This window comes from Bos indicus x Bos taurus, chromosome 9 (assembly GCF_003369695.1).
Source record: "Bos indicus x Bos taurus breed Angus x Brahman F1 hybrid chromosome 9, Bos_hybrid_MaternalHap_v2.0, whole genome shotgun sequence".
Lineage (NCBI taxonomy): Eukaryota > Metazoa > Chordata > Mammalia > Artiodactyla > Bovidae > Bos > Bos indicus x Bos taurus.
Genome location: NC_040084.1, coordinates 94,549,821 through 94,564,338, shown reverse-complemented (window position 1 = coordinate 94,564,338; position 14,518 = coordinate 94,549,821). Strand labels below are relative to the sequence as shown.

Sequence of the window (14,518 nt, the reverse complement as noted above, 5' to 3'; positions counted from 1 at the left end):
CTTCAGCTACAGAGCCCCTACAACTTTGCTCTCATTACTTACTTAACAAAGAAAAATACGCTTTAGGAAGCTGCATTTTCCTCTCTCCTCTCCCAGTGCAAAGTGACATTGATTTGCATGCCTAGGAAGGACCAACCTGAGCCCATTCATTACCATGGAAGGGAAGCCACATGTTCGAACACTGGCTTTCAGCACATCATTGTACTTTTTTCCCCTGGCTGCAGAAAGTAGAATTCTTTCAATAAAAACTTGCCATCTAAAAATAAAGTAGTGGCAAACTCTGCAATTATACTTCTCCATTGGAGACAACTGCTTTCCACTCTATTTTCCAAAATGGACAAAGTCCAATTTGTTGGTCAGCTAATGGGTCACACCCAAGGCCCAAATGCAGTGTAATGAACTCGAAAGCCAAAATGATGCAGGTCTGAGTTGCTGTGTGGTTGTTCCCCGAGTGCAGCAAGTACATTTACTTTCCGTCAGCTGTGTGCTATTCCTCTCACCTGTGCCCCACAGAGCGGGGCCCTGATTACCGTTTGCCCACTTTCAGCCCAAGGACCGTCAAATGAAGCTTAGAGGCAGCTACTGGCAACGTGCTCCTTGTCTAGTTCCCTCCTCTGCTGCTGCTGCTGCTAAGTCACTTCAGTCATGTCCGACCCTGTGCGACCCCATAGACAGCAGCCCACCAGGCTCCCCTATCCCTGGGATTCTCCAGGTGAGAACACTGGAGTGGGTTGCCATTTCCTTCTCCAATGCATGAAAGTGAAAAGTGAAAGTAAAGTCGCTCAGTCGTGTCCAACTCCTGGCGACCCCATGGACTGCAGCCCACCCCAAACCTTCCCCCTTCTGCTCCTTTCCGTTTGCAGCTCTTCATCCTCCCATTACAGGATAGCATCAGGCTTGCTTGTGGAGTTCTGGGTTACCATGGTGACTTGGAGTTACCAAAAAGGTTGCTCAGAACCTATCAGAAGGGCTCCTGGACACTACAGACTGATGGCTCTTATTGTCTCACTGGGAGTTTCTAGCAGCTCAAGTGGTAAAGAATCTGCCTGCAATGCTGGAGACCCAGGTTCGATTCCTGGATTGGGAAGATCGCTGGAAAAGGAAATGGCAACCCACTCCAGTATTCTTCCCTGAAGAATCCCATGGACAGAGGAGTTTGTCAGGCTATTGTCCATGGGGTCTCAAGAGTCGGACATGATTTAGCAACTAAACCACCATAGAAGTGTACCATTAACTAGATGAGTAATTCTGGTAAGAGGATTTTACATCTAATACATCAGGGTTCTTTGAAGGAAGAAAGGTGAAGTCGCTCAGTCGTGTCCAACTCTTTGCGACCCAATGGACTGTAGCCTACCAGGCTTCTCCGTCCATGGGATTCTCCAGGTAAGAATACTGGAGTGGGTTACCATTTCCTTCTCCAGGGTTCTTTAAGGGTTCTTAAACCTATGGTGGAGGGAACAAATGAGAGAATCTGATGAACTTTCAGAAAGTGTTTTATGATATAACCAAAGAGAATTTTAAAACACTAGGAGACAGAAAGGAACGTTTTATCATGATTATGAATCCACCCTATAGATGGAATATAAATGAACAAATAGAAACAGTCAGCTATCTAGCAATGGGTAAATACATTTATAAATGATAAAAAAAAAAAGAGGTGTCCCGTAAACTCTTCAGGTCTGCAGGTAACCACTCCCTCCCTGTAAATGCCAACTGGAACAAGTCATTAGACCTCCAGGAGAAGATACTCAAAATAACAGAAGATTTTTAGGTGAAAGAGTGTAAGTTACATATTATCCCATCATATAATATTCCATCATGTAATCTCAAAATTACAACCCAAGAAAGGATCCTGTGAATCCCTATGGATTGTTTTCCTGAAGATATTTAAGCCACTGGGCTGCTTTGGCTTGCGTGTCCTCAAGATGGGCATGGGATGGTCACTGGGGTTGGAGTCACCCGGAAGGGTATCAGAAATCACACAAAGGCTGTCTCATGACCTTGTAAACCCTGGTGTGTGTCCTCACATAGAGGACCAGGGACAGGTTTGGTCATCATACCTGCAGAGGGCCACAGTAGACCAAGACATTGGTCAGAGAATGCCAATCAGAAGTGTCAAGGGAGCAGTAGTAATAACAGAGGAACAGCTAACAACCACAGAGAATTTACCAAAAGCCAGGCACGAGGCTGAGTGCTTTGCACACTTTAACTCTGCTCTCTCAATCATCCCGTGAGGTAGGCACCGCTACTGACCTCATTATAAAGATGAGAAAACCAAGGCATACAGAGTTGAGGTTGCATGCCTAAATCATGAACCTAGTATTTGTACCCAGGTCATCGGGTGCCAGATTTCAGGCTTTTAACTGGTTCTTACTACACAAGAAAGACAACAAAATTCCATGATGTTTTGCTGGGGAGGCAAAGGCTAACAGTAATTTTTCCAAGTGAGTAAAACAAAGAAAAGGTCTGAGAGGGAAAACATGGACTCCCTACCAAATTGTAGATTAACATTATAGTAAAATTCAGGCCAATAAACAAAAAAGCTTTGCACAGCAGGAAACACATGATATAATTTTTTTTTTCTGAAGAAGAATCAAGACCACAAATTCTAATAGGCTTGGAAAATGTTAGCAGTTGGCTATGTGTTACTAAGGGGAACAAGGTGTGTTCTGAGGTGTTCTGTCTTTTCAGGTGTGAGGTTAACAGGCTTTCCATACTTGTTTTCCCAGGGAAGTCCCTGGTTATTTCTGTTAGAGGCAGACTATGGGACTGAACAAATGTGGGTCTTCCCCCACGTGGCAAAGCTGTGGTCCCTTTCTCATTACCCTTCCTGTCACTTGGGGCTTCCACCGTCTCCTTGCCGAACTCATGTCTGACACGCTCCATCCTGGGGCAGAGTAATGGTCTGCAAGTGTGGGTAACATCTCTCGGTGTGATGGGATGAGCTTGCCAAGTAATCCCCAGGGGCTGGGACCCACATAGAGGCAGAAATGCTGTGCTGCGGTGCTGGCGACCGAGCAGCAGGGCTAAGCCTTACAGCCAAGGCCCTCTGTGCTCCACTGTGTTTCCCCTGCCCGTTTCCTAGCCTGTCCTGGAGGCAAGCTGACAGCGAGGGCAGGTCTTGGTGGTCTCTGGGGCCACCTAACAACATAACTGTGGGCCCAGCAGTCTCTGAGCCTTTGCCCCTTTTCTTCTCCTTGGGCTTCCATGGCCTCCAGCTCCCCAAGCAGAATGCCTTCTGAAGAGCTGGGAGAATCCGGCTACACACGTGGCCAGCTCCTCTGGCAATGGAGGGTCTACAGGTGTCATGGTTTTATTTCAAGTGTCTGCTGATCTGGAACCTCCAGGGAACAAGAACCCCCACTCTGGCATGTGTGGTCCCTGGGAGGAGAAGACCTGGGGCATTGTGCTGTCCTAGGGATGTGCTGCAGGATGTAAGAAGGAAAAAGAGATCTGGCGATGCTAGGCTTGGTGAACGGGATCAGCGGCAGACCGTTGATCAGATCAGAGGCAACAGAACTGAAGTAACTATTACCCAGTTGCTTAGTTTTGAAGGATTAAAGAGACACACATGCTGGCTCTCTCTAAGCACAAGGTCTCTGGTCAAATGAAATCAGGCTACTCCATCAGCTGCAGACATTTTAGCACAGCCTTAAAGTTGGAACAGAGGCAATTCTGGCTTTGACTCACCTACGCAGTTATCGCAAAGGCTACAGTGAGAGGCACGAGGGGGCCGGAAAATCTTGCAGGTGAAACAATATTTAAGTTTCACAGTCTGGCCATTGATGATGACTTCTTTGGTTCTGGGAGGTGGGCGGTACCCCCCTGAACTGGTGCCATTTGCGATATCTGTGGAGAAAAGAAAAAAAAGAGCACAGGCGCTTAACACAGCACGTGAACTCTGAAGGATCCTGCCCCCAGGCGGCCTGGAGTCTGCATTTCCAAGTGCAAGGCCCACAGGCACCTGACCCCTGACACAGAAATGCGGGAGGACACAGACCAACGGCCGTCCCACAGCCTTTACGCTCCTTTGGAGCCCGGGACCGCTTTTAGGAATCCAGGCACGTGGGAGAGACCACGTGACTGAGCTCTGGCCAATGGGGTGCTGCACATGTGGCCCCGCCCAGCCAATGGGCGCCTCCCCTGAGCCACACCCACTCTTCCCCCACCCATCCCAGGTCACCGTGGAGATTCAACCTGGGGGCCCTGAATGACTATGCCCCTGTGACTGCCTCACTGGATCATACTGTTACTTGTGCACCAAAATCCTTCCCCAGTTAGCGTTGTCCTAATTAACGTTGTTGCTCAGTCCCTTCCCTGGAGAAGGAAATGGCAACCCACTCCAGTATTCTTGCTTGGAGAATTTCATGGACAGAGGTGCCTGGTGGTCTACAATGCATGGGGTCACAAAGAGTTGGACATGACTGAGTGACTAACACACTTTCAGTCCCTAAGTCTCCAACTCTTTGAGACCCCATGGACTATAGCCTACCAGGCTCCTCTGTCCATGGGATTCTCTAGGGAAGAATACTGGAGTGAGTTGCCATGTCCTCGTCCCCGGGATCTTCCCGACCTAGGGACTGAACTCACATCTCATACATCTCCTGCGTTGGCTGCTGCTGCTGCTGCTAAGTCGCTTCAGTCGTGTCCAACTCTGTGCGACCCCATAGACAGCAGCCCACCAGGCTTCCCCATCCCTGGGATTCTCCAGGCAAGGACACTGGAGTGGGTTGCCATTTCCTTCTCCAGTGCATGAAAGTGAAAAGTGAAAGTGAAGTCGCTCAGTTGTGTCCGACTCTTTGTGACCCCATGGATTGTAGCCTACCAGGCTCCTCCATCCATGGGATATTCCAGGCAAGAGTACTGGAGTGGGTTGCCATTTCCTTCTCCACCTGCATTGGCAGGCAGGTTCTTTACTACTTAGCGCCACCTGGAAAGCCCCAACTAAATCGTTCAATGTACATTAAAAAAATAATAATTTATGTAGTTTATTGTCTGACCGGCATCTTTAATTTTTTTAGAACCAGTTTTCAAAATGTTGAAGAAAATACTGTTTTTTAAAGTTTCTTTTAATCTTGTAAACTTATAATCTTATAACCTCCCTGAGTTCACATGAGAATCACCCAGGAAGCTTCTCAAACTCCCCTAGCGCAGAGACCTGCCCCAGATCCAATAAACCAGAATCGCCCCTGGTGACTGTAATGTGCTGTAGGGCTGAGAGCCCCTGCTCCACAGGAAGATAAAACACTCTTTTCATATAGACCCCTCACAGCCGTAAAGAATTGAGGGCAGCTAGCAGTGGAAACAGGAGGCCACGGGTCAATGGAGAAGAGTGAGAATATCCGTGAGGGATTCAGCTGAGACTCCGCAGCTGATAAACAGGTGGAGCAGAGCCTGGTGGGTGGAGGGAATCTTGGGAAACTTCACGGTGTTCTTCAAAAACAGAGATGGAAACACTAAAGGTAGCTGTTCATTTAACTCAGAAACTGTCAGACAGTGACAGCTGCAATATACTTTTGGTAAATTTCCAAAGTGATAGGAAAGAGTCCCACGATCCACTCAGCTCTCCCCCACCCCTCACTCCACAAACTCAACCTGGGCAGGAATTGAATGGAGAGCTTTCAAAGCTACTGATGCTACTGACCCACCCTTATACACACACACACACACACACACACACACACACACACACACACACATATGTATATTCTGATGTCCTTGGAGGGGTGCAGCCTGTCATCAGAGGTTTCAAGAGCTCCTCATGTATGGAAATTTTCAGCCAAAGCTGAGAACCACCATTGCAGGGCCTGGTCACTGCGGTCCATGCAGAATTCACACTGACTGAGAGTTTGTCAGAGATGTGAGCTCTCTCTCAGTCCCGCCCATAGCTATCGAGGTCACTGTGCCCCCTGCCCACCGGGGGGAGGGTGTCACACATCTGGAAGTTTGAGAACCTAGCTCCTGGATGCCTGAAAACACTGCCCATCCACACATCACGTGCGCCTCTTAACCTCATGTGCCTCTGTTTTGTACCCCTATACACTCATGTACATGGTAGAGAGCTAAACTTACAGGACACAGAAACCTAGAAAAACTTTGTGGGCGGGAGGGGGCCGCTTCACACAGCACAGTCAGCCCCCCGAGCATTTTCACACGGAGAACCTGGTGACCGGGAACAGCCAATGGTCTCTGCAGAGCGACACCCTCGGTGCCTCCAGCTGCTCTCACTCACAGAATTCACAAGTCATGATTTCAGGAGGTGCCCATTTACCGCAATCTTTTTTTTAATCCCCCGTCCTAACTATCCAAGACCTTATCGTGCTCTTTGCATCTTCAGTTTAGTTCAGTTGCTCAGTCGTGTCCAATTCTTTGAGACCCCACGAACTGCAGCACGCCAGGCCTCCCTGTCCACCACCAACTCCCAGAGTTACCCAAACTCATGTCCATTGAGTTGGTGATGCCATCCAACCATCTCATCCTCTGTCGTCCCCTTCTCCTCCCGCCTTCAATCTTTCCCAGCATCAGGGTCTTTTCCAATGAGTCACTGCTTTGCATCAGGTGGCCAAAGTATTGGAACTTCAGCATCAATACTTCCAATGAATACTCAGGACTGATTTCCTTTAGGACTGCCTGGCTTGATCTCCTTGATCTCTTTGAATCTTAGACAATTCTTAAAAAATTTTTTTTTTTTTTTTAATTCTTATAGTGAATGGGTAAATGGCACAGAGCAGGGACAGGGAGAGAGTGAGGAACAGCCCTTCTACTTTACCTCTCCACTGAGAACAGTCATTCTACTTGGAATAATGAAACAGTGGGACTGTTATTATAAACCAAGGACTCTGGGTGGCCTTGCCAGGCAGGACACCCTCTCTTGGCATATCCGCCACCTGCCTGGCACCCCAGGTGGCTGCCCCATGAAACGACAGAGTTCAGCAGGCACCAGAGAAGCACCAGCTTCCAAAGCATGTATACTGGGAAGAGGGTGGCATCCCAACTGATTCTGTGATGAGAAAACAAAGAGGCAATGTGGCTGTGTACTTCCTGGAGCATCAGGGTAAAAATAACTGGCTTTGAACACATCGAAGATAAGGTCAGAGCTCTTCCAGTGCCAACGGAATGCCACTGAGGTCTAAATTAATTATGACTTTGCCTCACTAGCCTTGTGTCAGCTGTGAAATCTACTATATCTCTTTAGCTCTTGCAAACATAGAAAACTAGGAAAACCAGAGAGTCAGATAGAGGTTTAAAAGTAACAATAACCCAGTCAATAACACTTGTGTTACTTTACCCAGAAAAGTTTAAAAACTGCTTTGCCAAGAAAAATATTTTAAGAAGCAGGGATGACAAACTTATTCACACTAGAATGACTCCTAAAAAAACCCAGTTTTAAGTAGCGAGTGTGCTAAATCTCTTCAGTTGTGTCTGAATCTTTGCTAGCCCATGGAGTGCAGCCCTCCAGGCTCCTCTGTCCATGGGATTCTCCAGGAAAGAACACTGAAGTGGGTTGCCATTCCCTTCTCCAGGGGGTTTTCCCTACCCAGGGATGGAACCTGCATTTCACAAGTCTGCTGCACTGGCAGGTGGGTTCTTTACCACTGGCGCCACCTGGGAAGCTGAATGGTTTACCTTTATAAATGATTCCCTATTTAATATATGCAAAATACCGCACCAGAGGCAATGGAGGACCCATAAACAACAGAGATGTTGCGTGAGCAGCAGTGAGCGGGGGGTCCTGCTGGACTGTTTGATGAGCCGTGAGTCCCCAGCCACCCTTGATCTGCTGTCCTCCCAGCCTTCAGAGCCTACTTCCTAAGTGCACATCTGGCTATGGAGACCCCACAGCCTCTGGTGAGGCACCAAGGTCGTCTGTGCGGGCTGGTCCTTCTCTTCCTGCCGCACAATCTCACCCGAGTCGGGGGCTGTGGCTCCTTGGGCTCCAGAACAGGCAGGCCCCGCTGTTCAGGCTCCCAGCATCTCTTCTCTGCTCCGGCCGTCCTGTCCTCTGGATGTGCCTCGTCCTAGAAATTCCACTTCAAGCCTCTCCTGTGCAAACGCGCTGAGGGCACTTGCTTCCTTGGACTCTCACTGCACTTGACTGCGTGTTTATCCAGCCAACAGATCTGTGTCGTGCTCGTAGGTGCCAGCCGGGTGCTGGGAGCTGGGGATGTTGCAGGAACTTAACAGCTGGAGAGGCTCACAGGCCCGAGGGGAGACCCTCTACCAGGGAAGTGACCATAAGGGTTTATCTCCGAGTCTTCCCCCAGATGTCAGGCCGGGAGGGGGACGAGGCCTGACCGATTTCTTGTTCCCGCTGTCCTGCAGAGGGTCCAGCACACAGTAGGGCCCCAGGAACTGCCTGCCAAATGGAAGGTCGGTTGTCCTGGCCAGTCTGGAGGAAGGATGCAGGAAGCACAGGGTCCGTGTCCCTGGTCCTGCACGCCCCCCAGTCAGAGTCACACAGCTCAGGGACTTGCCCCGCCCCAGGAGCTCCTCTCTCAAGGCCTTTTGAGGCTGTTGCTCCTTTTTACTGGTCCTCTCTCTCTCTTTCTAAAAACATTTGACTGCTTCAGGTCTTAATTGTGGCATGCAGGATTTCTCTAGTTTCTCCGAGGCATGTGGGATCATAATTCCCCAGCCAAGGATTGAACCTACATTCCCTGCATTGCAAGGCAGATTCTTAACAACTGGACCACCAGGGAAGTCCCTTTACATGTCCTCCTTACATCATTTGCTGGTCCAGAGACCCATTTAGTCATCGCCACCTGGAAGGTGCGGGCAACATGGGTAGCTGTGTGTCTCAGTTCAGTCTCTCATGTCCAACTCTTCGAGACCCCATGGACTGCAGCACACCAGGCTTCCCCATCCATCACCAACTCCCGGAGTTCACTCAAACTCATGTCCACCGAGTCGGTGATGCCATCCAACCATCTCATCCTCTGTCATCCCCTTCTCCTCCTGCCTTCAATCTTTCCCAGCATCAGGGTCTTTTCCAGTGAGTCCGTTCTTTGCATCAAGTGGACAAAGTACTGGAGCTTCTGCTTCAGCATCAGTCCTTCCAATGAAGATTCAGGACTGATTTCATTTAGGATGGACTGGTTGGATCTCCTTGCTGTCCAAGGGACTTGCAAGAGTTTTCTCCAATACCACAGTTCAAAAGCATTAATTCTTCGGTGCTCAGCTTTCTTTATAGTCCAACTCTCATATCCCTACATGACTACTGGAAAAACCATAGCTTTGACTAGATGGACCTTTGTTGGCAAAATGACATCTCTGCTTTTTAATATGCTGTCTAGGTTGGTCACAGCTTTCCTTCCAAGGAGTAAGCGTCTTTTAATTTCATGACTGCAGCCACCATCTGCAGTGATTTTGGAGCCCCCCAAAATAAAGTCTGTCACTGTTTCCATTCTTTCCCCATCTATTTGCCATGAAGTGATGGGACTGAATGCCGTGATCTTACTTTTCTGAATGTTGAGCTTTAAGCCAATTTTTTCACTCTTCTCTTTCACTTTCATCAAGAGTCTCTTTAGTTCTTCTTCTCATTGTATTTCAGGGTACCTCCAAATTGTTGTTTCTTTCACATAATACATTCAACTGTTGCCCCAGACCAATGGCTTCCTAGCATGCCCAAATAAAGGGCAGATGGGATAATGGAGCCTTGAAACCCAAGGCTTCAAACACCCACCTGAGGACAAAATCCATGCCCCTTCGACATTCAGACTGGCAGCAGTGGCCGGTCATGACCTGCTCCTCAGCGGGAAGGATGACGAACACCCGGGGCTTCATCTCAGGGCCCAGTGGGGGAGTTCCCGATCTAATCCTCAGTTATTTTGTGGTTTGGGTTTTGGCTTTTGCTGTTGACCACAGTGGTGCCTCTGCTTCTTAGACCTGCTCTTTGTGGTTTACAATGCAGCTGTTGAAAAAGAATAGTCAAAGTCTGCAATAGCTAATGGGTAAAGAACACTAGAATTTGGGGGGGGGGAACCTCTAACAGTTCTGCAAGTTTATATGAGCCAGTATTTTTCAAGGACGTTTTTATACACTAGCATTTTGAAAAAAAATTTAAAAGGTTGAAATGGTCTTCTGCTTCATTGTCCTTGCCCCCACCACCCCTCCAAATGGCTCGGAGTTGTTGGCACAGGGGCAGAAACAGTCACAGAATTTCTGTCTAGTATTAACCTTGCAGGCAGCTTACAGGCAAAGAATTAGGAGAGCTGGGGAGAGGGGATGGGAGGCTGGTGTGTTCAGGGACACAAAATGGCCTGCTCACTAAGCTTTTCACTCACAGAGAAATCCTGGGCTTCCAGAGGTCTTAAGTAAGTTGTTTGTTAATATATGCCTATTTCAAAGCCACTCTCCAAAAAGCAAGCCATCTTTTCTTGGGAGGAATCAGAGTGCTAACACGCTGAGAGACCCATTTGTCTGCCATCTGATTTAATCCCGCCCCAAATTCAGGGGGAAAATGGATGAGCTTTAAAAGTTGCTGAAATCCACCATGAAAAGTAATGCAACTCCACTTTTTTGGGGGGCCCACACTGGGCAGCATGTGGCGTCTAGTTCCCTGACTAGGGATTGAATCCATGCCCCCTACAACGGAAGCATGGAATCTTAACCACTGGACCACCAGGGCAGTCCCTGAAACTCCACTTTTGAAAAATGCATATGGGGAAAAGAAATCCCAATTTGCAAAAAAATGTAGATTAAGATTCTTTTCCTTTATCAAAAAGATGCAGAACAGCATCACACCCTGATGTACGGGTGTTTTATAGACCATTCACTAGCTGACAACCTGTCTGCCAGACCGGGAAGAATGAAGATAAAGCATCTCTGCATTAGGATACAGTCACAGGAACCGTATGATCTGCTTCCCACCCAAGCCTCCATGACTACACCAACTGCACGTGCTGGAGGACAGCTGTTGGATCTAACGAACCTGCAGTTTCCATAAGGCTCATTTCATTGACGCTCTGAAGCGTCTGGGACACAAACCACCCAACCTTGGAGTGGTTGATCTATCACAAGATGGCTATTTTTGGAGCCATTTAAAGCAATCTCTTAGCTAACAGTTTGTAAACTTCCAAGTTTACAGAAAAATATTAACAATGACGATGTCAGACAACCCAACCTCTATTATTTTAAGTGCTTGGGAGAAAAGGCAGGAGAAATGCTGCTCTGTCTACAGATAGTTGGTTAGGTTTCCACTCGAGAGAGTAAAAATGTGGACTTTTTCTCACAAGTATTTTGGGTGGCAGCATCTTTGCTTCTACAAATATTTAAATACAAAAATGCATACGAGGGTTCATGGAGGGTGACAGTCCTCTTCCTCCAGTTAAAAGCTTTGGCAAGTCCAGCCTGGATGGGTGGGGGGTTTGGGGGAGAATGGATACATGAATGTATGGCTGAGTCCCTTCGCTGTTTGCTTAAAACCACCACAACATGGTTTGTTAATCGGCTATACCCCAATACGAAATAAAAGTTTTAAAAAAATAAAAGCTTTGTAAGTCACTTTGTCTTAAATGTTTGCCTTCAAGGACTGAAGCTGATGGCTGAGTTAAGGCTCAGGCAGGCAGAGTTTCAAAGCTGAACCACATGTCGGGCAGTCAGCAGTAAGGGTGTCCTCTCCTTAGGGGGGCTCATCCCAAGGAGAGGCAAACAGTGTCTGCAGAGCCAGACTGAGAGAACAAGGGAAGCCGATGTGGGGGGCCAGAGGCAAGGGCAGGCCCTGCGTCGCCGGAATGAGTGCTGCAAGGAATGGAAGACATGTGACATCCAAGGCCAGGTACGCTTTCCAGAGAGTTCACTCACTCTCTCAACACCCACGAGAGTTGGAGGCACCCTGGCGGGCAACACAGACCGTCAAGGAGACCTGGTCCCTGCCTTCAAAGAGTTTGCAGTCTAGTGGAGGAGACAGATATGAATTATAATCACACGACTGAATGCTCGTCATGCACAGATGAGTCAGAGTAGCAGGGAAGGCTGCCTGGTGTGGGGCCTCTTCCCATAAGAGGTGGCATTGGAACCAGGATCTGAAGGACCACTGAGTTGGGCTTCCCTAGGCAACGTGTGTGTGTCGTGGTGGGGTGGGGGGCTACTTGGTTGTGTGTGTATGTATGTGTGTATGAGTGCATGCGTGTGTGTGTCGTGGTGGGGTGGGAGGCTACTTGGTTGTGTGTGTATGCATGTGTGTATGAGTGTGCATGCACACTGAGAGTGGGAGCAGGGCATTCTGGGTGAGAGAGTAAGTAACTTGTTCCTAGTCCTGAGACTGGAGGCAGGTGGTACATCTGGAACCCAAGGGAGGCCAGTGTGACCAGGATCAGAATGAACAGGGAACAGCTGTGGGGGAGGAGGCTGGGGCTAGATGGCCCAGAGCCCTGTAGTCAGGTTTGGGGTGTTGGCCTTCAGCCTAAATGCAAAAGGAAGCTTGATTGTTAGTTTCATGTCAGCTTGGCTAAGCTCTGTGCTCAGATGTTCATCAAACACCAGTCTAGGTGTCACTTTGCAGGTAATTTTAGGTGAGATGAGCATTTAAATTGGTAGACTTCAAGTAAAGTGGATTGTGGGCCTCAGCCAATCAGTTGCAGGCCTTAAGAACAAAGATGGAGGTTCTCCAAGGCAGAAGAAATTCTCCTCGAGACGGCAAAGTAAGAAACCCCCTCTGGGTCTCCAGCCTGCTGCCCGGAGTAATTTGGACTGAAGACTACAACAACTCTTGCCTGACTTTTCAGCTTACCCAACAAATTTCACTTGCCAGCCCCCACAAGTGCATGAGCCAATTCCTTAAAAATAAATCTATGGATTTATTTTTCTATAACTCCTGTTATCTATAGCTCCTGTTGGTTCTTTTTCTCCAGACAGAGAATCCTAACATAGAAGCCAAGAAGAGTTCTATGCTGTGTAGGAATTAAAAATATCACACTGAATGCAGTTTCAAAGACGGATTGGGTGAGAGGGAGGGAGAAGCAAGATGGATTTAGGACCAGTTAGAAGGGATTTGAAATACAAGCTAGAGATGAAATCAGTCTGCAACACGGTGGTGCTGTGACGATGGAGAGAAATAAATGGATTAAAGAAATATTGAAATGGTAACATCAGTTATCTCCTTGCAAGGAGATCAAAGCAGTCAATCCTACAGGAAATCAGTCCTGAATATTCATTGGAAGGACTAATGCTGAAGCTGAAACTCCAATACTTTGGCCACCTGATGCAAAGAACTGACTCATTAGAAAAGACCCTAATGCTGGGAAAGATTGAAGACAGGAGGAGAAGGGGACAACAGAGGATGAGATGGTTGGATGGCATCACTGACTCAATGGACATGAGTTTGAGCAAGCTCCAGGAGTTGGTGATGGACAGAGAAGCCTAGTGTGCTGCAGTCCATGGGGTCACAGAGTCGGACACGACTGAGCGACTGAACTGAACTGAACATTAATTATTAACGGATGTGGTAAACAAGTGACCAGGATGAGCTTCAGGGCTTGCGGGAACGTACAGTGAGGGTGGGAGATCACCTCCCGGTATTAAGCGGGAGGAATCACCATACGGGCAGGTATGTGTACAGACCGGGACCTCAGAGGAAGGGCCAAGGCTGGAGATACATGTCTGACAGTGACACAGCGGAGAAGGTGACGGCAGAAGGTGTGGGAAGGCGAGAGGGCCGAGGGCTGAGCCTTGAGGTTCCCACACCTATGTTTGAAAGCAAGGAGTGCCCAGCAGATGGAAGGAGGGCACAGTGTGGCTACGTCCCTTAGCGTGAGCCATCCGCTCTCAGGAAAACCCGAATACTGGGTTCCCTTCGGGAGACTGACTGAGCATCAGCACAGCAAAGACGCTGGAGAGGAAGCCCAGGCTTTCCCCAGCGTTCTTAGCTCTCCTGCCATCCGAGGACACCCCTGTTCTGCAGTGCGGGGCAGGGAGCCGATGTGTCGTGTGGCACACCAGCAGAGGAAATGAAATGCAAGAGATGGGAGCTGGTGGGGACCTTAGGAAACAGAGGGAGAGGTTGTGAGAGACAAGTGGATGCCAGGGTGGAGCGGGAAGCAACTGCACCCCCTTGGGGCTGGACCGAGAGCCCTGGAAACAAACCAGACTGCCGGCTGGTGAGAGGGGATTAACCATCATGCCCACGTGCATGGAGATGGCAAGAGCCTGGGGCTGGCCACCATAAGAGACCATAGACTTGCCCTCAAATGGAGAAGAGTCATCTAAAGATGCAGAGATCTAGAGAGGAATTCCCAAGCAGGGATGAAGGTACCTACAACAAATTCCTGGGGATGGGGAGCTGCAAGGGGACCCGGCATCTTCCATAAAAGAGACTGGCCTGCCTGCTGGAGGCACGGGTGATGGTGGTGCTGGGTACCAACTTTATTCCACTGAGGCTCAAACCTGTTCTGGTGGTCCACCTTCAGGAGCACAGCAGGGCCAGCAAAGCTGGCTGTGGGGACGGTGGCTGCCTAGGAAGTCCTCAGCGATCAGAACTGAACAGGGCAGGAGCCATGCTCTCTGGCTCTGAGAGGGAGGG

General features: G+C 48.8%; 1 protein-coding gene across 5 annotated transcripts in view; it reads right to left on the bottom strand.

Moving 5' to 3' along the window:
* Positions 1-14,518, bottom strand: part of ZDHHC14 (zinc finger DHHC-type containing 14) — a 292,970-nt gene that overhangs the window by 75,745 nt on the left and 202,707 nt on the right. For 4 of the 5 annotated variants that reach the window (XM_027551930.1, XM_027551928.1, XM_027551929.1 and 1 more), the window contains exon 3: positions 3,691-3,849. The exons of the other annotated variant lie outside the window; for it this stretch is intronic. In XM_027551930.1, the coding sequence (XP_027407731.1) occupies positions 3,691-3,849 (159 nt within the window). The remainder of the gene's footprint in view (positions 1-3,690; positions 3,850-14,518) is intronic. 5 annotated transcript variants of the gene reach the window in all.